The 23115-nt window shown below is 36.3% G+C and overlaps 1 protein-coding gene across 1 annotated transcript; it reads right to left on the reverse strand.

Annotated features, from left to right (window-relative positions):
- Positions 1-5389: 5389 nt before the first annotated feature.
- LOC115445347 lies at positions 5390-21507 on the reverse strand. Its single transcript, XM_030171581.2, has 3 exons — positions 20670-21507; positions 16160-16348; positions 5390-8539 (listed from the first exon to the last, which is right to left on the reverse strand). Exons 1-2 carry the CDS (start codon positions 21402-21404, stop codon positions 16163-16165), a joined length of 921 nt encoding a protein of 306 aa, XP_030027441.2. The 5' UTR covers positions 21405-21507; the 3' UTR covers positions 5390-8539; positions 16160-16162.
- Positions 21508-23115: the final 1608 nt, after the last annotated feature.

Here is a 23115-nt window from a genome sequence, read left to right on the forward strand (position 1 = left end):
TGGAGAGTTATGGAGACATAAGTTTAGTGCATACTATCTCTATTTCTTGATGTCTTTTTACCGTATTCAACCCGGGAATGTTATATGTTTTCTTGTTTCTCGTGCTAGTATTTAATTAGGATGTAGAACATACGTGCATAACAAACTACTTATGTAAATATTAGCTCAGTCAATACATTCATAAATTATAATGAGACTGTATTTATTGTACAACAAAGGTATTTTTGAAAACGAATTTCTGAGCTCAATCCTGTGCACTGTAGAAACAAAATATCTCAACCCTCCTGAAATCTAACAACTATGGGCCAAATGCTACACTTTTTAAAGAACTTCAAAGGACGACTCAATTCGCCCTAATATTTTTTTTTGTTCAGCGATAATTTTTAACGCATGACTTATTTTAAATTTTATTTGTCACCTTAAATATACAAAAACAATGTTCAATTTAAATTAGCCACCGACTCCAAAAAGTATTCAAAAAACAAATTAAAACGAATACTACATTGCTAAGGTTTTAATAAATCTTATTTACTAGGATATAAAGTATTTTTCCGTCTGTAGCGGGTATTAAGGCCATTTCATTTTTATAACCGTCCTTCTAGACGTATATAAAGCTGTAGCGGTGCGTTACGTCCCCCGATTGTCTGATCTAATGTAGATAAAGTTTTGTTCAGACTGGGGTCGTAGGCATGATCAATGGTTGTCATAATGGCATAGTTTTCCCATAGTTCAAGCGGCACGCAACTTCCTTTGTAGTGATGTAGGTTTAAATGCGTCAAGAGGGGGAAATATGAACATTCCATTATCAGGCCCAACACAATTCAATATAAAAACACTGAAATCATCATCTCTCTCTCTTCAGTCGGCCCCTCATTACTGAGGATCGTGATCTCATCCCGAAATAGTCATAGGAAACAAATATTCGCAATAGGGTACCGGACTCATTTTTGTTCTTTACTATTATCAAATATTTACATAATAAAAATTATAACACAGAAGGAATTATTGAAATCCGGTAAAAAATCAACAAGTTATAAATCTTTGAATTTCGGTGGAAGGGGTAATTAACAAGAAACAGAAAAGAGACGAAATACCCACATGTGACGTCATCGGGAATTACGACGCGTGCAAAAGAAAGAGACGAAGCGATATCCCCACATCGCGCCCACTTCTGCACATTACAATATTTTAAATATGAATTACTCGCTCATTTTTAACCAATATTTATGTAGTTCTCGCAGGAGTGCTTCTTTTTCGTATTATTAACCATTACATATAGAATAATGTACAAAATCAAGCATAGGTCCCCTATTCCGTTTACTTAGACAACATAAATACGTAGTAGAGGCGGCCCGTGCCCAGCAGTGGGACAGCATATAATACAGGGCTGATATTATTATATTACCAGAGAGCTAAACGGTTTTAAATCACAGTAAAGTATTTTTTGGCTTTTATACAGTCTTATTGACCTCAATAATTGCAAAATATCACATAATTCCTCCATGGTATTACCTCGGACGATCCATTAAAATAGTTGTAAAATTGGCTGCAGCTCTCCAGTCTCCAGCGTTTATCTTAAATCTCGGCATAGCCACGTTGTAAGTATTGCAGCGAGGAGCGAGTACGGTGGCCACGCGTCACTCTGTCACCGGCAGAGATTACAAGACGTGCCCCGGGGGTAGGGTGACCATGATACCAACACTTCATTGGTAAAAGTTTAGGTACTAGTTAACCAATAGAATGGGACCACGTATTGTTATATTTATTGATTGCTTAATCAATTAGCCAGTTTGCGCTACATTTTATAAAACAAGGTCCTCTGTCGAATCTATCAGTCTATCTGAACGCAATAAATTTAAAAATTAGCCTAATTCTATACTGCCTCACTGTTGCGGATGGGTCTCTTTTACAACTGAGGGAGATTAGGCCTTAGTCCACCACGCTGGCCTAGTGCGTCTTGGCAGTCTTCATATATCTTCGAAATTCTTATCGAAAACTAGTCAAGTGTCTAAGTTACCTTATGATGTTTCCTTCACCGTTAAAGCAAGCGATAATTCATAAAACAAAACAATTTCTAGAAAAGTCAAAGGTGCGTACGGGTTTTGAACCTTCAGACCTTTGTCTTGCGGTCATACTCCCAAATAGCCAATCGCCGCTCATATCTCAACCTCATCTTAATGCAACAAGCTCTAAATTCTAATACCCAACGTAATAGCAGACAGTAATACAATTTCGATAAGGAAACAATAACAATTCAGTGTTATTGCGGTCGTAAGGAAATTTCCTAATGACAGTGAACGTGTGGCGGCACTAGCAATTTAGTTCGCTCGACCCACTCCGTCGCTAGTCTGTTCATTTGGGCTGGGGTGTCCAGCTTATTCGGAACGAGGTATTTTTATTATATACTTTTTTTCTTCTTTGTATGACGAGACGAGCTTGCCGTTCGCCTGATGGTAAGCGATACGACCGCCCATAAACAGTAGAAATACCATCCAACACCATGAATTACAAAGTATTGTTTAGTATTCCACTGTACTCGCCATTCTAAGACATGAGATGTTAAATCTCAGTTTGTCCAGTTGTTACACTAGCTACAATGTCCTTCAAACCGGAACACAACAGTGAGTACCTACACTGCTGCTTGGCGGCATAAATAGACATTGCGGTGGTACCTACCCAGGGGGACTCTCAAAAATACTGAATTTCAAAAGTCTTTATTGATGGTTTGTTGATTTATTTATATTGTAATGGTGAAGTCTATGGCCGTATTTTTGTTGTGGAATTACGAGTACAAAATCGAACTCTGAATACAGTATATCGATATCATACTTAAAAGACGACTTCAGTCGGTTTCCATAATTATCACTGCATAGTATAATCGCTTTCTCTGTCCCTATGTCCCTTTGTATGCTTAAATCTTTAAAACTACGCAACGGATTTTGATGCGGTTCTTTTAATAGATAGAATGATACAAGAGGAAGGTTTATATGTATAATAACGTCCATTAAATAGTGGAGAAATACTGTTATTTTGTTATGTTATACCCGTGCGAAGCCAGAGCGGGCCGCTATGTTTTTATATACAACGTTCACAGTTTTTTTGTTGTGTATTTAGTATCAGCATTGCACCCGTGCGAAGCCGGGGCGGGTCGCTAGTATTATATATACGCCATTTTTATCCACAGTTATTAAAATGTTTACCTAGGAGCAGTCTCCACAACTTCCCCGATTTCCGGCAAAATATCCCCAAACCTGGCAACCCTGTCGGCCAGCACATTAATCACGCGTGCTTGTCAGAAAACAGAATCACTGGATGCAACATCGCCGCGCCGCTTCACTCAATCAATACGGACTTGAACCCTGAGCATCGGGCTCAGCGAACATACCCTCGATCTTACACTGACTGATACGGATTTTGATAATCTATATTATAAAACAAAGTCCCCTTTTCTGTCTGTATGTTATCGATTTTCTCAAAAACTACTGCACGGATTGTTATGAAATTTGGTATGAAGATAGTTAATAAGGGAGTTAGTATTTACCCGGGATATAACGCCTATAACCTTCCCAGAGTCTTAGACATTATTTATATAAGGACTGAGCATTGCTGTGATAACAAGTCTGTTTTTCAGCTTTGTTTATATTGTATTTCAATAATAGCCAATCACAACGGCCTACGTACTGCGAAGGCTGCCATGCCGTCAGCACTGAGAAACAGCTTTGTTATGACAGTAATGCTCCGTCTTTAGATAAATAACGTCTCTGAATAAGGGGGTAAATATATAGCGGGACTTTTATCCCAGAAAACTCTTTCACGCGGGCAAAGTCGCGAGCATAAGCTAGTACACTATAAGAATCACAGATACAATGCCGACATTACAGGAAAAATATTAGGACCGGAGTAATGATGTCTTATGTTTACGCGAATTTTAGACATTAAAATTAAACTATTTTTCGGATTTTATCGCGGTTTTAATATTTTGGTTTTCTCCCGATGTTTCAAAGACTTGGCAGCCAGCGTGGTCATGCGGGGCCCACCACATTACAGGAGTAATTTGTAGGTAAAGATCAGTAAACAGTACAGCACTCGAACACAATACCTGAATTATTAATGAGTTACCAGTTTAAAAAAAAAAGGGTAAATATTGGGAAAAGAAAGGGGTAGATATTTTTCTCAAACTATTAGAAGAATAAGCGTTGCTAGAAAGGAAAGAAATTAGGAAGGGATTAATAGTGTTTGGCTCTTCTGAAATATGTTCCGGTATTCTAGCAATAGACGGACATATAGGAGACAGCATCTCCTCCGTGGATGTTAAGCAGTAGTGATAATTAGCGTTTAGGAGAGACTTAGCCGCTTACCTCTTCTATTAAAAGAAATAACCAGTCAATAATTTAGGTTCTTCTGCTCAATATCAGCCTAGAATTTGGAGTTGTGCTTGATACAGTACAACGTCAGATATATTATAGTACAGTACTCGATGTATGCTGATGGTAGTATATATTTTATATCCGGACAGCGACCACTACACACAAGGTGTTTAAACTCGCCATAGTTGCCCACGTAAGTGTGTCGTGTTCCGGGATCAGTCTGTGTATATCCGGTTCCAAAGGTCGGCATAATTGTGTCGACTGCCGAGGGATAATTGTCTCTCGTCAGTCGAAATACAAGTGAACCCCCCTCTCCTTACGATCAGGAGCAGTAGGGTCACATTGTCGTGCAGGTTTAAAAAAAATATAGTGCTCTCCGCTTTACTAGGTACTAACGAATTGCGGGATACATTTCTGTCTACCCGTAAAGGAAATAAAGTAATGTTAATAAATATAAAGACAATTGGTGAATACGACGCATGAGTAATGCCATATCAGGTTGCGTCTCGCTGTAATCCTCGGGCACAATATGTTACTTTCACGCATCAGCTGCAAAATTGCGGTCAACTTACATTTTATTGAAACAATAGTTATAATAGCACACAAAATATTAAAGGTCTAATTCTACCACATCGTTTTTGGGAATCGTATGTTATCTGTTTGAATATTTGTGAATGGTATTATTTTTTTTATTATTGTTTACATAAAAATACAATAATTGTACAATAATATCATCTATCAAACCACAGACGTTTATACTAGAGCTTATAAGAGTGTACAACAGTTACGATATGTACCTATAGCTACTTAGTATAATATACAGAAACTGTAATACTTATTTCCTAATGACCAGGAAAAACTGTTTATAAAGATTTTATATTTATTTATTTATTAAGATACAATACTTCAACCACATACATATGCTTAAGTCTAGAAAACATTATAAATAAACAATAGGGGAGTTTCCTATTTGATTTTGTTTATTATTTATTTTGAATATGGTAGTAAATAATACACATAACTTCCCATCAATTTGTTTAATGATTCAAATATTTGATCGAAGTAAAGTTAGCACTAACCATCGTAGATTCAGTCTCAGAGATCAACATCAGTAGTTCTTAATATTACATTACACCTATAGATCAAAAACGGTTAAAACTCAAATAGTGTGAATAGGGATAATGTATTTCATAGCCTGAACAGGAAAATAAAAACTCTGCTAAGACACTTGTGCTTTTTCGTGTTATCATTAAAAAAATGTTACATATTTTAGGACATCGCGAGTTTTTTATTTTCTTGATCAGACTATAATAATACATAAATAAATTCACTTTACTATTATTTAATTTAAACAAATTTTTAATAATTTTAAATTTGTAAAAGGCCGTTTCTACCCTATTCACTCCATTTGACCATAAAATATATAAATAAAAAAGTTACTACGTCTAACACACGGAAAAATTGGGGCGCTTTGCCTTAGTCCCCGTCCGCCATTTTTGACAGTCGCGTCATTCAAATTGCGAACGTATGCGTCGGATTATAAAAATGCATTTGGCGCAGCTTAATCTGGTCGCGCCGAGCGCCTAAGGCAACTAAGGAAACGCAAACACTATGAACGTGTTGACAGTGGTGGCGCCGCGCCGCGCCGTAGGCTGATGATGTGTTGAGAATTAAGTCTCCCAAGGTAGGGGACGTTGGGTGAAATGGACATGAAATTATTTTTCTTAGAATACTCAGCGCCATAGACAAGTTAATATCAATATAGGGTTTTAAGCTTCAATATTTATTAAAATGTTCAAAATTACTTGTCTTCGTAATGTTGCAGTTACATATGCAACTAAGTAGAATTGTTTAGATTCTTGATGTTCTAGTTGGTTCTAGCTAGTTGCATCTCTAGTTCATGCCTCTCTTACTTGGTTGTCTACGGCGTTGATACAGGATTATAAGTGTAAATTCTATACAATGAGATCTAAAAATGAGAAAAGTATTGATCTCGATAAAATGAAACAGGCATCGCACACATCTTGGATGCAAGTGACATAATATATATTTATTTCACATGAAAACCTAAGAATCAGCTACACATTAGTCTTACTTTTAAAATCGTCTCATGTTTTAATCAATTGCTTTGCCACCGATTAACAAAAAAATACTTACAAAGTTTAACGTTTAGAGGTGGATTTTGACAGCTATTTAAGTCATTGCTTAAATAGCTGTCAAAATTAAACATCACCGGTGATTAGAAGTTTAAGAGCAGAGTAGTGAATACGTAACTAAGCATATCTTTTCGATATTTTTATAAGTAAGACTGATATAGTATTCACGCAATCCCACGTGTATTCAGATGCATAGGTAGCTTTTTATTCTCAGGTTTTCATTTAAAACTAACGCCCGTATTCATAGACGTTTTTTTATCTAAGGATGGAGTAAAGCTGTGATAACAGGTCTGTTTCTCAGTGCCCAACGCCACTGGGAATCAGACATAGAGCCGTTGTGATTGGCTAATATTGAGATACAACAAAATTAGACAATCACAACGGCCCTATCTCTACGCACTGCGAAGGCTGCCATGCCGTCAGCACTGAGAAACAGACTTGTTATCACAGCTTTACTCCGTCCTTAGACAAAAAACGTCTATGAATAAGGGGGTAAATGTATAAGTGTCGTTCATTACGTTGCATACATGACTTACGCGGGACAAAATTGTCCTCATCTATATCATTCTAAAAGCAACTCTGAGGGCCGTAATAACAAATCAATCTCAGCTTTGAGTAGGATCTAAAGTAGTCATTTAAAGTCTTGAACTATTAATAAACAACGCTTCAGCTGTTATTTAAGCGCATGTTAGGTGAGACAGTGCTGTTTATTAACAAGAGTCAATTATCAAAATCCGTGAGTGTATTGTCACTTATTGTAACTTAAGATATTACATAAATGTGTGTTCATTAAATAAATACTTCAAGATACCGCGTCTCAGCTGAACCGCACTTGAGAGCGAGCTTGCATCTATTATGGCCCTGAGAGGTGATTTTATTAACAAATTGTTTATCTGTGAGCGCGTACATTGGTGTCTCCATCTATATTTGTCAACAGCTTAAGATAAACGCCGATGCATGCATTAAAATATTATATACTAATGACTGTTATAATCTCATTAAAATAGTCATACATGTGTAAACAAGATTAATTAGTTCGTAATCACAATATATTTAGTTCATTATAATTGATAATTACAATTTTAAAAGTTTGGAATAAATATACTAATGATTTCTTTATTAATATTCATGTTTAAAACATACGATAAGATATCTAGCTCTTTAAAAACAATTGCTAATCCCTGTTTGTAATTTATTTTCGTCCTTACGTTAAATAACTTGAAAATCAAAAAGATAAAACATACAATTAATTTGGCATCATATTTACATAATTTTAACATAGACATTCATTTTCTAATTAATTGATCTTGAGTAGTTAATTTTATGTGTAACACTAGCAAAGTAACAATTCCTTTGGTATTTTGGGTATAATGGTGATTTACCTTCAGGTGACCATGTTCCCCGCTTATCAGTTGGATAATGCTAGTATGAGTATACATATTATATGAAGTAAATAAGTGTCTGTTAAGTATAGGAACGGAATCAAAAATCAACTACGTTTTACATATGAGAGGGTTGTGCACTCGTATGGAAATTTAAAATTAATTTATCACTTATTTTACGAGCATATAAATGAACTGCTCTGAATAAAGATTAAAAAGAATTTGTATTTTTTTTCTTCTCTATATTATGTATTGTAGTTTATACCTTAAACTGATTTTTGAAAAGAGCAACACCAGAGTTTCTTGCCCGATCTTCTCTGATGAGAATTGCTTTCCGAACTGGTGGTAGAGTTAATATTGACGGAATCTAAATAATGTATAACATTTTACAGGTTTCTTTCATAATTCCGTTACCTAACAATTACTTTGAAAACTATAGAATTAAAAATATTTAATGATCGTTTTGTTTCCGAATATAACATAGGGAATTTATAACATCGCAAGTATGATTTGCAATTGTTATGCGTTACGTATGTCCGTAACATGAGTCGCGATCGCTTTGTTGGTGTGTACGGTTGTAGGCGATATGCCGTCTCGGCTGACAGGGCTCGAGGTCACGGACTCCGGTGTCTCACTGTAACAAACGTAATAATTGAATTTTAGTGATTTAATATAGGTTATTTTATCAAAAATCTGTCAGAAATTGTTGTGTAAAATCAGAAATAATTAAACTTTTTTTTTACAAGAACTTGAAATAACAATAACTATGTCAAATGATAAAAAAAAATCTCTTAGTGACGTCACTGCGATTGACTATCGTGCGTGTGACGGGGATAGCGAGATAGGATTTTACGTCACGCCATTATTGAAAACTTAAATTGTTAACATACAAAAATATTAATATAAGCCTTGTATACTGTCCCTATATTGGGCACGGGTGTCCCCTATTACTGAGAGAGATAAGGCCTTAGTCCGCCACGCTGGCCCAGTGCGGATTGGCATACATCACATACCCTAAAAATTGTATTTAGAAAAAGGCATGATTTTTTGGTGGTTGTGAAATAATTTGTGACGTTGAATACAGTAAATATTATAAATCGTCTTTCTTCTAAATTCTAATTTCGGCGGTTGGTTAATTTTACATGAATATAAACATTATCACTGGGTACTAGTAAGTTAGTCACGTACAGTGGAGTTTTTATATTAGCTATAAGTTCAACAATTTGCGAACTTATAGCTAGTATAAAAACTTAATTCTAACACATTCTACATAGTATAATTATGGTACAATGTTGAGCAACATTCGAGACAAAACTACGCTTGTTTTTGTCGTAATTACAAGGATAACCACATAAGTTTAGCGGTTAACGTTCGCCGCCACACAACATGAACTTCGATTAGGATTTCCTGTTTAATAACTTTATACATGTCAATTTAAAAATCTTTGTCACAAGGTCTATGTCTTAGTACTGAATGGTACATTTTATTCACAATAATTTCAATGTCCCGTTGAAATACTGGTCATTATAGTCCATTTTAAATTTTAAAATAAGAATTCGACTAAAAAGCCGTATTTCATCATTCTTATTTTGAAATTTTAAAATGATATTACGGTGGACATATTGTCCGGCAGCACGATTTAATAGAATACACGCTCGATCGAGTAGTTATTGAGTTCGCAATTAATAATTAATGCAAATTTATGAATAGAGATGTCGCTATTGCAAAAAAAATATTTTAATAAAACCGAATGAGGTGACGCGTGGCCTACTAGTCGCATGCTGAAATTCGACAAAAAAAACTAAAATATTTGAAATAGGAATATATAATATTGGGTCTTCCTAAAGCATTAAATGTAAAGTATCACAATAACTCCGTCTATATTTAGAATGCCTCTTAGCAATGGGATAGTATTTACATTATAGAGGTCAAATGTTATTTTACTATATATAACCGATATTAATACATTATATATAATCCTTTCTTGTAATAGATTCGTACAGCGACATAGGCTAATTTTCATTCCGAAAAAATACGAAATTTAATTTATGTAATTTAAAAAGTTGTTAAATCTAATAAAAGCAATATAAAATATTATTAGCAACACGTTTGTTGCGTAGAAATTTCAACAAAATGACGTGCGGTTAATTTAATTTTCTGTCAAAATTAATTACTCACAGCCGGCTTTCACGTTCGCCAGAATCGGCACATCACTAATTATAAACAATAGCCGGAATCAACTCTAATGATTATGTATGCAAAATGATGGCTACGGTAACATGATTTCGTTGATGCGGGTGGTCGATTTATAAGCCTCAAAACCTCGGTTTTAAAACACGGTTCTAGCAAACTTTTTTTATTCGAGTATAACAGTGACTAAGTTTAGAGTAGAACATGCGACGCAACCTAATAGTTGCTAAAATTATGCCGGCCTCATTATTTTATCATTTCATAAGGTCCTAATATTTTTAAGAAGGTGAAACATTGAGAAATTGTTCTAACTGAAAACGGTAAAAATCTTGTCTTTTATTTAGATTATTCATTCCCTAAGTTTAGGTTTACCCCCAGGCATCCACGGGAGACATGACGGGGGTCCACGAAAATTTATCTAGTTTGATAGTAAATTATTATTAAAATGTTAGCTTGACTTCACCTAAGTATCAATGTAGGCAGATAATATTAATAGGGGTCGTAAGAGGCATAGTGAACCCAACATAACTGTCCAGACGCCCCTCTTAAAAGGGCTCTATGAGATCAAAAAGTTTGGGAACCTCTGTTTTAGATGGACACCAAGTTTGGGAAAGATATACTATCAATTTAAAAAACTGAATTTGTGTCCAGTGGAATAAAGTCTTTAATTGCATAACCGCGTTAATAAATTCGCGGATCGATCGACGGATTGTTGCATTCGTTATGTTTTCGCCATAATTGTTTTGGAATGTTGTGAAATGCGGTTTTGCATAATGTGGGATTATAGTCCTTAATTGCGGATTCCGTTGTGATTTTAAATCGAAATTTAAATTGACGTATAATTTGAACTCGTTGGTATAGCTGCATTGTGTGCGTGATTTGACTATCGCTCTGAGGTATTGGTTTTGAATCCCGGTTCGGGTAAAGTGTTTTTTTTTTAGGTATTTGTGCTTGATATAGCTGGTGGTAGGTATCTCATAATATGTAAGAGTTCGTATGGATAGGTACCACCATAATGTCTCTTTCTGCTCCCAAGTAGTAATGTGTAGTGTTGTGTTCCGGTTTGAAGAACATTGCCAGTGTAACTACTGGACATAATAAGACTTAACACCTCACGTCTCAGGACGGCGATCACAGTGAAATACCAAACAATTCTTTGTAATTCAAGGTGTTGTGGTGTTAGTACTTTTTATGAGCGGTCGCGTCGCTTACCATCAGGCGAACGGCAGGCTCGTCTCGTCATTCAAAGAAATAAAAAAAGGGGTACGAGTCTATCACATCATGGGACCGAATACACACGGCAATAACGTGTGTATTACTCGCGTTTGTGTTTTGTCTTTCAAACGTCAATAAAGTGTGCCTTATTCCTTAAATTAACCACCAACTGAAGTTTCTAGAATCAAAACAAAATTTTAATTTACGTTACCTTGTCTAGTAAAGTTTTTGTTCCAACTTTGGTAATTTGAGTTTCTCGTGTGATAATTTTATCTGTTTTTACTTGTGTAGAAAAAGTTTTAACTGCGTCTCGATTACTTTGATCACCGCACGATGTTATGTATTACTAGTTATAACATCTGACCACAGGAGCTAGAGTTGATAGAAAGATCGGATTGAGCAAGAAGAGCAATATCAATGTTCACTTATGCCGGATATATATCGTATCTTCGGTGAAACAAGGGCACAATTGTTAAAGATTCTTAAAATGACTTAAGTATGCCAATGCGCCCTAAAAACATGCTTTTATTTGGAGGAAGAATATCACCCATCAAGTTCAGTCTTATTTCGCCATACCATACTGCCACTGTCATATTAGTGTTTTTTTAATTATTTTGGCACGACTTAATTTTATTGGTACGGTATTGCCCGCGCGCATTCAATTATGCCCTTGTCCACACCGAAGGTACAATATGTTGGTGGAGCTAAGGTCAACACGAGCGAAGGCAAAATGATAGCTCATTATTTCAAGGTCTTATAGATAATAATATCAGCCCTGTATTATATGTTCTACTGCTGGACACAGGCCTCCTCTACTACTGAGAGGGTTTAGGCCTTAGTCCACCACGTTGGCCAAGTGCGAATTGACTTCACACACTCTTAAAATTTCTATAGAGAATTTATTAGGTATGCTGTTTCCTCATGATTATTTAACCGTTAAAGCAAGCGATAATTCACAAAGAATACACACATAATTTTTATAAAGTCAGAGGTGCGTGCCATTGGTTTTTGAACCTGCGGACATTCGTCTCGGTAGTCCGTTCCACACCCAACTAGACTATAGCGGTTTTAAAAATTCTTATGTAAACTATTCATAGATCACCCTTTTTTTAGGTTTTCCAGCAGATTTACCACTACGATTACAATAATTAAAATATTATAACTTACAGCTATAATGTAAGCTCATGTTTTGAAGATTTTTATTAAGAACCTGACTCCTAAGGTGTTTAGGTTTCGTCAGGAATTTGACTTCACCGCTAAAACGAACAATTATAATTAACAATGGGACCAAATTCGCCGTAGAATAAATAACCTAACAACGTACGTATTTTCTGTACACATACCTGCATTGATCTATAACTTAACAAACGTTTTTTGTAATAAACTTGTTATTTTTTTCACAGTAGGCGACGTGAGGTATTTTAAATATTTTTTTTGCATAAAACCAATTTTGTAGTCGCAAAAACTATATCGATAAATATGAGATCGTGGCTATCTGCTGTTACATTCTATAAATTATACCTACTTTGATACGTGTCTTAGTTAATTCTAAAAATAGATATAGAAGTCTATTTAGTTTTTTTTTGTAATATAATACTGTTTGTAATGGTTACGTTTAAAGATGCTTTAAGGGCACAAATGTAGCCCAACAAGAAGGAACCGAAGTATCAAATAGTATCCATCCCAACTCAATGAACCTCTTACTAAGAAATATTGTGGTGTTTTTTAATTAATATATTTACAATGAAGGAAAATATCACGAAAAAACCTGAGAGTCCCTGATCCTTAAAGGTTTTATAACAACTTTGAAATATAAATAAGGCTCTACGCAGACGTTATCTCGTCGCCGAGATATACTATAATTAGAAACTCATGGAGCGGTGATAGTCTAGTTGAGCGTGGAACCGCCTGTCGAGACGAATGTCCGCAGGTTCAAATACATAGAGCACACACCTATGCCTTTTCTAAAATTATGTGTGTATTTTTTGTGAATTATCACTTGCCTTCGGTGAAGGAAAATATCGTTCGGAAACCTGCATATCTAAGAAGTTCTCTATAGGAATTTTAAGGGTGTGTGAAGTCTACTAATCCGCGTTAGGCCAGTGTGGTGGACTAAGGCCTAATCCTTCATAGTAATAGAGAAGGCCCGTGTCCCACAGTATAATCGTATATAATACAGGGCTGATATTATTATTTTATTATAAAATTCAGTTGTTCAGCAACTTAAATCGTGAACAAGTAAATAATGGGTTTAATGTTGCATCTCTACATATGACTCCGCGGCACAGGTGTGAAGTTATTAATTATACCAAGTGATAATCGTTACAGTAATGGCAGCCATCAATAATAAATAATGAGTTAATAGGGATTACAGAACCGCCAAAATGTCGTGGTAACAACATTCAGGGCCGGTCTTAGGTTACTGCCGGGGGCTGATATATGATATTAAAGATAGCTTTGCCTAGTTTGGGTATCCCTGGAAATTCTAGTATTAAGAATATCATATTTTTATATAAATTTATTTTAAGTAGAAATAAAAATATATAAGTAGAAAAAGCAGAGATTCTCAAACTTCTTTTCTCATAGACCACTTTCAAAATTTAGCTGTTTATGATGGACCTCCTGCAGCTAAATTTCTACCATAACCGAGAATATTAAAGTTTTTACATACAACAGTCGCTGAGCTGCTTAAAATATTATCTGCCAACATTCATAGATGAAGACAAGCCAACATTTTAGTTCTTTACTATTAAAACCAGATAAATTTTCGTTGACCGCTGCTAACGAATCTTGAACCCAGATTATTTGGTCATGCCACATAGACCCCCGTTGAGTCTACCGTGGAGTCTCCCGTGGACCTTCACAAGCGATTTTTAACGTGTTAATATTCATAGGAAGCTGACTTCTGCTTTTGAACCTTGAAGGACTTGCGCAAGTTTCACGTGTATAGAACTATTGATATATTGACGCTACTGTAACATATTTAGAAGTTTTTGCGCAATATATTGTTGCAAGAACTTGCTACTCTAAATTTACCATAGAAATAAAATTCATTATCCACATTTTCATTAAGTTATGAATACAAGAAAAAACCATTTAGCTTTATTGTTTTATGTGTGTTATTTATGTATTTCGAAGAACTATATAATTCATTTTTTTAAGAGAAACAAACATTAATATTTAGACCTTCGAATAATTATATTTTATACTTGTCAACTTACATAGTCACAGATTTTAGACCATGAACCCGATTTTAACCTTTTAACTGTTTTAGGACAAATATTAATTCGCATACTTTACGAACAAACTATGCGAATCAACAAAAACATAGTAGTCAAACCTGTTCGTTACATAATATCATATATCATTATGTTATATCTTAAGGCATATAATTACTTCCACGCTCAGGAAACAGGTCGTGTACTCGTCAAAATAATATATTACAATGAATTAGTCTGTCAGAAAAAAATGTTGATGATTACATTCTTAATATTTTGTATATGTTATTAAATGTATGCTAAGTATCAGGTATATGAAAAGGCTTGTTTTACTTATAATTATGAATAAATTACAAACAGATTACTGTTTATAATGTAATTACTGAACAATAAGTCCGCCATGGATATTCATCACTAACGGTGTTTGGCAAAAAGATTAGTCTATAAGACGATTTTTATAATAAAGGGGATATTAATCGAAATAGTATAGAGTTTTGACAATAATTGAGAACATAATATTTCTAACAACACATTCGTTACTAAATAATAAATGAGAGCCAATATAGCGTCTCGTTCCTGTTAATTTTTTTTACATAATATTTATACTATAGTATTTGGAATAAACTATAGCTAGCTGTATAGTCCAAATGTAATGTTTTTTATATCTTACCGTATTACAGACTTCGTACTAACAAACTTTACACATCCATATTATTATATTCTGTATCTATATATACAAGACTTAAAAAATGGCAATTTATGACATAAAAGTAAGCCCGATTTTTTTTCTGCTCGGTTCTTTGGGTAGTCATTACTTATAGCTACTGAAAGATTGATAGGTTTCTTAGGTTAGTGCTCATATCCGCCTCACCGGTGAGGATCGCGATGCGTTATCTTTTTATTTTTTCTTACCTGTCAGCTCGAGCTAGCTTCTTTGCCCTTGTGCTTTTTTTATAAATTTTATCCTTAATTCAAATTATCCTCAGTTCAATTTAAATGTAATTTAGCAATAATAACTATTCTCATAACTTGTTTTGACGTATCACAAGTGCAAAGTTCGCCTACGTGATAAATAAAGTATTATTTTTTATATTGGGTTCGCGAACCCTATCTTAAAGTCTAAATACATCCCTGCGGCTTGAAACTCAGTCCCGGGCCGTACCGGCACCGTTGCGTCACGACAATTAGCAATACGGCTCGCTGTCACGGGCTGAACTTTAATCAAATTATAAGTTCGAGTGGCTCACGTCAGAAGACAAAATGTTTTGCAGATACTTTGCGGTAGATGCGGGGGAAGTGATGATGGATTATGGAATGTACTCGAAAGGTGCACTTGATTTCATGAATTTATAGTTGTACATGTATGTATGTACAAAGCCTTATGAGTATAATGATAACGTATTGGCGTTGGGAATTGTTCGTGGATTGATCTATTTAAGATAATTAAATTTCGTATGAGCTTTTTCGTACTTAAAACATACCTAAGTAAGATAAACTGAAAGTCACAATTCCATTCGATTTTAAAGTTTTTAATGGATCTACCGATCTGGTGTGTACCTGCCATTACCCAAAGAGTTTCCTATGCCGAGTGACAGCCTTGGCACTGTCTAAATGTATCCTAACAAACTCACCTATCATATAATATAGTTGCGGCCGGGCTGTCGCCTGCCGATGGCGAAAGGCCAGGCCCTGACGCGCGCGGCGGCCGCGACATCTCCCCGCAGCAGCGCCACCACGTCGTCCAGGTAGCGCAGCGCTTGCGACTCGTCGACCAGCGCCCGCGCAGCTGCCGCGCACCGGCATGCTCGCACCGACTCCGCCTACAAACAAATAAGGTGTTTAGTTGTTTGAGGCGGTTGTGGATAACAGCTATATATCTTCAGTGAGAGAAACCCCGTTGCCGTCCCTAATGCGCCGAAGATGGCTATCATAGACTTTTAATTGGTATTGACATATTGCCATGAAATTGAGAGTTACTGAAGTTGATGGAGCAAGCGACGCGACGTCTTGGACAATGTTTGTGACATTAAAACATATATGTAATACTTTACATTATTGCGTTATCTTGTTCTACTTATTTTAAAATTGCAACTATGTTACTTCCTCTAAGAGATATGTAACAAAAATTTGGTCACATAAAAGATTATACAATGATGACAATTTACTAGGTAATCTAATAAGTGGTGTTAAGTATCATGCAATGTCTATCCCAGTGGTTACTAGCGTGAAGTATATACAAAATTTATCTTCATGCCACAATGCGGCAAAAGAATAAAAAGATGGCTGGGTGTTTGTCAAAAATTCCAACACAAAATAAACAAAAAAAAAAATAGTCACGTACGCAGTAATTGCATTTATGACATGGCAATAATAATAATTAAGACTTACGTTATAACTACGGACATTTACACACATTTAGTGCTAGAGATAAAATCAAAAAGCAAAGCATAATCTATACTATTATATAAAGCTGAAGAGTTTGTTTGTTTGTTTGTTTGTTTGTTTGTTTGTTTGTTTGTTTGTTTGTTTGTTTGTTTGAACGCGCTAATCTCAGGAACTACCCGTCCAAACTGAAAAATTCTTTTTGCGTTGGATAGCCCTATGTTCGTGGAGTGCTATAGGCTATATATCATGTAACTATAAAAACCCAGCTCGGACTAGGCGGAAAATATATATCAATATTTTAATTAAATAATGACATGCGTCGCGATCCTCACCGGTGAGGATAAATAGGCCCGAACCTAGCTGTACCCAGAGCTAAATATGTATTGTTATTTGAGTGTCGTTGAGAACAAGGCAGAAATACATAATTGTGTCATGTGGCGGTATGTCACGTACGACTGTATTGCGTTTTAATCCAACCACCATCCTATCATGTTGATCTTGGTCACCTCCATTAGATGATCATGGACCTAGGCCAGGAGTATACGCAAGTTGTCTACTGTCTATTATTTTTTTTTGAAAATGTACTGTATATTGTTTTGCGGAGATAAAACGCGTTTTCGCAACCACCATTTCGAACTCAGAACAAGAACAAGCAATTTCGAAGGAAGGAGCTGTTATGTTGGTTGTACGGTTTTACGGATCAATGTCGACACTCGGGAATATACAATCATCTGAACGAGCATTGGATGAGTCCCTAACCCATTTATAGTTATACCCACACCGACATACCAACCTAAATCCGCGGAGGCCTTCTCTGGCGAATACGGAACAGTCCCGGGGTATCTTGTTGCATTAAGATAGCCGTTGGGAACTGTCCATGGACCTCACTGCACCAGATGGTAAGTGGAGTGGGTTCCAATAGAACGTCGAATGACGAGAGATGATTATCCCTTGGTAGTCGATACAATTATGCCGGCGTTTTGGAACTGGATATAATCAGGCTGATCTCGGAATGTGACGCACTTATTTAGGCCGCTATAGCGGGTTTTTAACACCTCGTGTACGTTGGTCGCTATCAGGGCGGATATGAGCTATATCCAACCACCAGCAAATCTTTGTTTGCCTCCCACATTCATATAATTTCGCGGGTAATGATACTTGTAGTATTTAATCAACATCGATGCAAGCTATTATGAAGTAATGTTTTTACACAACACAGTTTAGTATTGCTTTCTGTTGTGAAACCATTCATAAACGTTGTGATTTGGTGCGAATGAACCGGTTTTTAAATACAGCGCTATTTCTAAACATGACATGTTTAACCGTTTGAATACTTGATATTTGATTATGTTTATTTATTTTGTTGTATTTCTAGGCGTGGGCTAGAGGACAACCTGACTTGTTTATTCGTCATCATCTTGCAAGTTTCACTACATTGTAGACTGGTTGTTGTTTCAGAATCTTTAGTAATTTGTAAGTACAATCAGCCACTAAAATAGTTAACAAATTCAAAACTTTAAAATGATGTACATTGATTTCAACAGAAAAAAAAAACATTTTCTAAAACAAAGTAAATCCTTTAAAAAATGAATTAAATGATGTATCAGATACTAATAGTTCTTCTGACTAGGGTCCAAGTGACACACTTAAAGACGGTAATTGCTAAATTGAAAAATTTTCGGAGTCCGAATTATCTCTCAACAGTTTGTTTGGTTAAAACATATCGAAATATCTTGATAAGCTTTCACATATATCACATCAGTTAGATTAAGTGGAATATTATGCAAAACAAATTTCGGGAGAAAACTAAAACATTAAAACCGCGATAAAATCCGAAAAATAGTTTAATTTTTATGCAAAACAATTTTGTAAGCACCAAACGTAGATGTTAATAAAATATTTTGAAAAGTATTTAATGATTTATAGGTAACTGCCCGGTATTTTGTAATTAAAGAATTTATGTTAAGGCGATACCTCAAGGTCCATTTTCATACATTTTGTTTCGGCTTTAATCTGGGTAACTAAACAAGTATTGGCAAGTAAAGAATTTAAATTCACGTCTAGTTAGTGATTAGTTCTCGCAGTTGAAAGAAAAATGTAAAAATAATTAATAATCATGGATATTTCGGCCTTTAAAATTTAATACTTGTTTAGTTACCCAGATTAAAGCCGAAACAAAATGTATGAAAATGGACCTTGAGGTATCGCCTTAATGACTATCGTGTAATGTCATATCTTTCCTAGAATGTAAATCATCAGTTAATATTTTGCTTAATTAGGTGTAACTTAGAACAGAACATATCAGCAATTTTTGTCTCCAATGTTTTAGCTTGCTGTGGAGAAACCTGGGGCGATAAAGGTGTAGTTTTTTATAACATCAAATGTCTGGCTGAACATCCTCTTTCTTTGCTTGAACAAGTTTCTAGAGGTTTTAAGTATATGAATATATTTGGACGTTTGTTAAGCAATCAATCATAAACCGCTTATTTATTTAGATATTTGGGATGGATCACGATAGATCTAATTAAGCAAAAGCAATTTTGGTAGGTATGAACATTTTTTAACGAAAAAATGCGCAGTAAAGCTTAGAATTCAAGGCGTTTTTCACTTAAAAATTATTTCAAAATTATTCCGTCGTTCACATAAATGAAATCGCGGATATAACTAGTTAAAGTATTGCAATTAAATACCTATTTGAAAACCAAAAAAGGTAATTTGGGAGGATTTACGAATCCAACTAATTAAGTTCCTTTGCCACATACACTATCGCGCCAGGATGAAAAAAACCTTCACGCACGCATTCAACACGCGAACACGCTAATTACCAACAAACATAATTGGTATGAACTTTCCAATAATAAATTGGTGTAAACTGTGCATTCGAGTGGAAACAGTGAAAGTAGAATCCAGCGTGCGGTGAGCAACGACCTCTGTTATCAGTGGTGTGGTATGGGTCATGCGCATCGACATAAGGGTACTTGGATTACGTAATATGGCTTATTATTATAGCCGGCAAACAAGTTGAGCACAGAATCGCTTAGTGGTGTCTCTACGTAAGCGTAGCTTCACTGCGTGCAAAAAAAGTATGCGGCATTTGCGAAAGATAGAATTTGCCGGTAAGGAACCCGATACAACATATAAGTTACTAATATGCATTAATAACTTCTGTAAATTGTTCTAATGATAATTAGAATCCAAATAATTTCTAGATAAACGGAAGCTCACAGGAATTGGGTTATATGGACCCATCGCCACTGATACGCGGTGGTGTGCTCAAGTTTTTTGCTGGCTATAATACAACGGAAATTATATATTTTATCCGACAGCGGATAAGAAAAAATATTTGTAGATTTAAGTCGTATTGCATGGCCAGTAATGTTGTCTTTGAAGCTCATATAATTATGATAACATTCTGTCCTTTGTTAGTTTATATTATGTGTAGATTGCAGTGTACTTACAATTAGTTCCAGGATAGAAAAGTGGGTCAATGCCAATGGTAATTGGAACTATTTATGAACACTCCCAAATCCAATAAAAACTTTTGCTAATGTCAAAAATGTTTTTGTTTAACTTAAGCCACTGGAAATTTGACTATCCTATTCATTCTATAAACATAACTGAGAAGGTCTAACACTAAACCCTTATGCCAATGCGCGTGTTTGCCGTGTTGGTGCGTGGCTAAGCGTGCAGGTCCGAAGCTGCAGCAACGGTACCAACGCGTCAGGGGTCGCGGCGCGCCGTGCGCCGGGCCAGCACCTGCAGGTCTTCTTGGATCCCCGCCAGCTCTTCGTGCAGGTCGCGCGACTCCGCCAGTAGCGCGTCTATTCTTCTGGCCGCTGCCGATAGACCGCTCTCTTCGTCGCCTTCGTCGTCTTCTACTGATAGCGCCAGTTTTCCCATGCGTTCCCTTTCCACAGCATCGCGGATCCCGCCACCGCGTTTTCTAAACTCCCTCAATAACTCCCTTCGAATGTGTCCACCGGCGCGTTCGTCTTCCTCCGCCTCTCTCAGTTCGTCTGCTAGAGATCTCTCGCCGTCTGGATTTTGCTTTGGCGTTGAGGTCACTGGTTGAGGTATTTTTTCTATAGGTTCTGGAGGTCGCACTTGAGGTTCTGGTGTGGAGGGATTCGATACGTATTGTGCTGGAGATTGTAACGCTCTCTGTAGGAATCTTCGTGTGTCTTCATCAAGCGGTCGGGTAAGTCCACGGCGTGGAATGGGCCTCACAATCGCCTCTAGCGCGTCGTGTCCAGGGTCTTCAGGCCTTAGTAACTCTAGTATTTTAGCTCGCGGTGGCGAAATCGGTGTGCACAAGTCGAACTTAGGCGGTAGTTTACAAGGAGATCCATTAATATCGGTAGCCTGTGAGTACGCAAGGAGATTGTCGTTGAGATGCCGGAGCCTGGAGTCAGCTGAGTCGCAGGCTGGCTCCACGATTTCTATCAAATGCGTGGGCTGGGCGGGCTCGTCGCGGCCCGTGAAGCGGTGCATGCCGCGCTGCGCCTGCGCACGCACGCGCTTGCGCCCGTGATCACCGTGCGATAACAACACTCGATACGAACGCGACGCGCGCCGGTCGCCGCGAGACTGCGCACACAACACTACTATATTTAACTATCGCTTATTATTTGTTTTGCACCATTAACTAAGTGATTCTTTTATTAACAACTTTAATTGCCTTCCACACCATAATGTATATTTAATTGGAAAAAGTTGTCGTCCAAAATAGTAATGATCACATCATTTTAGTTGATTATTATTTACCATGTATTTCTTGTATGCGATTGTGTCTATTTGTAAGCGTTTTGTCTATTTCTGGCGTCAAGCAGTTTTGTGCACGCGAAGCACAGTTATGGTTTGATTTGAAGGACATTATAGAAATTGTAGCCGTTTAATATTAATTCCAACTATTATTATTAATGCGTATATTTGTGATGTTTAAATATATTCAAATGTTTTTTTCAGACGTAACCAAATGTAGATTGGATTGCAAATCGTTGATTGCATTGTGGTAGTTATTAAATGCCATTAAATAACTAAAAAATAAGCAGTTTTTGCACTGGTAGTATATATGTACAACAGAACGGGTCAGAATAACATTAAGAGATTTACTACGGCGCGCTGACCTATCTGTTGGATATCTGGGTGGATATATAATATATCCTACCTCCAACAAATTATTAAATTAGAGGGAATTTTACTTCAGAAACGGAGATCTTAGATGGATTTGCGAGCTGTGACCAAATCTAATAGTCAATAAAGTTCATTTTGCAGGCGACGCTGATAAATGCAGCCAAATTTAAAAAGAATCTGGCACGTTTATTATATATATATCTTTGCAGTTTCCTGATACATTGATACTGTAATCTTTTAAACCGAGTGACACAGATATTGAAATTAAATAATTATAATCCACGTGTTATCAAATTTGTGGTAATCCTATTCATATTTCCTATGTGATATCGTTTATTTCTGTTTGTACTGGATATGTTAATGATAAATCAATTGTAAATCAACAAAACACACGACAGGAGTTGGTGCTACGCGTGGAATTACAATAATTCGGGCATAGATTTCCCAAGCGAAAAGTAGCCTAGAGAGTAACCCCTTTTTCTCTTCAAACAGCAGTTTTCTTTTCATAATCAACTTCTATGGCGGTCAGACGCTATTCAAATCGCGCTAACTTCAACCCGTTCCATGTCCTTCTTTTTTGGGTGTTGCCAACACAATATTTATACATTAATAATAACATTGACTTTACAAACAACCAGGATATCTAAAGATATAAAGTATTCCTCATACTTATAATTCCCATAATATTTGTATGCCGGCAGGGAAAGGTAGCCCTACTGCACCTGAAGACAGAGTAGGTACAAAGGCGGTTGGAAAGTTCGCAAGCATGCCGCTCACCCGATGGTCGAATTCTAGCCCTTCGAAATGAAATGAAATGATTTACATCAAATCTTCAGAGCTCTTATCACCCTGAGACAAGATGTTAAGTCCTATAATGTTCAGTTATTACGTTGCTACAATGTTCTTCTCCTCCTGGAAGGAATAAATCGTGGCTGAGATCCATCGGGGAGTGGACCGGTGTCTCCTCCGTTGAACAGCTGTTCCACCTGGCTAATGACAAGGAGGAATACAAGAAGCTGATGGCTAACCTTCAACAATGAAGAGGCACTTGAAGAAGAATGACCTCTGG

Source organism: Manduca sexta, chromosome 23 (genome assembly GCF_014839805.1).
Source record: "Manduca sexta isolate Smith_Timp_Sample1 chromosome 23, JHU_Msex_v1.0, whole genome shotgun sequence".
NCBI classification, from domain to species: Eukaryota; Metazoa; Arthropoda; class Insecta; order Lepidoptera; family Sphingidae; genus Manduca; species Manduca sexta.

Bases quoted from the DNA above. Each gene is read 5' to 3' on its own strand.
- LOC115445347 (XM_030171581.2), bottom strand. From the start codon at position 21,404: ATGCACCGCTTCACGGGCCGCGACGAGCCCGCCCAGCCCACGCATTTG. The intron at 16,349-20,669 runs GTGCTGGCCCGG...ATTTGTTTGTAG, and splicing joins GGATCCAAGAAGACCTGCAG to GCGGAGTCGGTGCGAGCATG.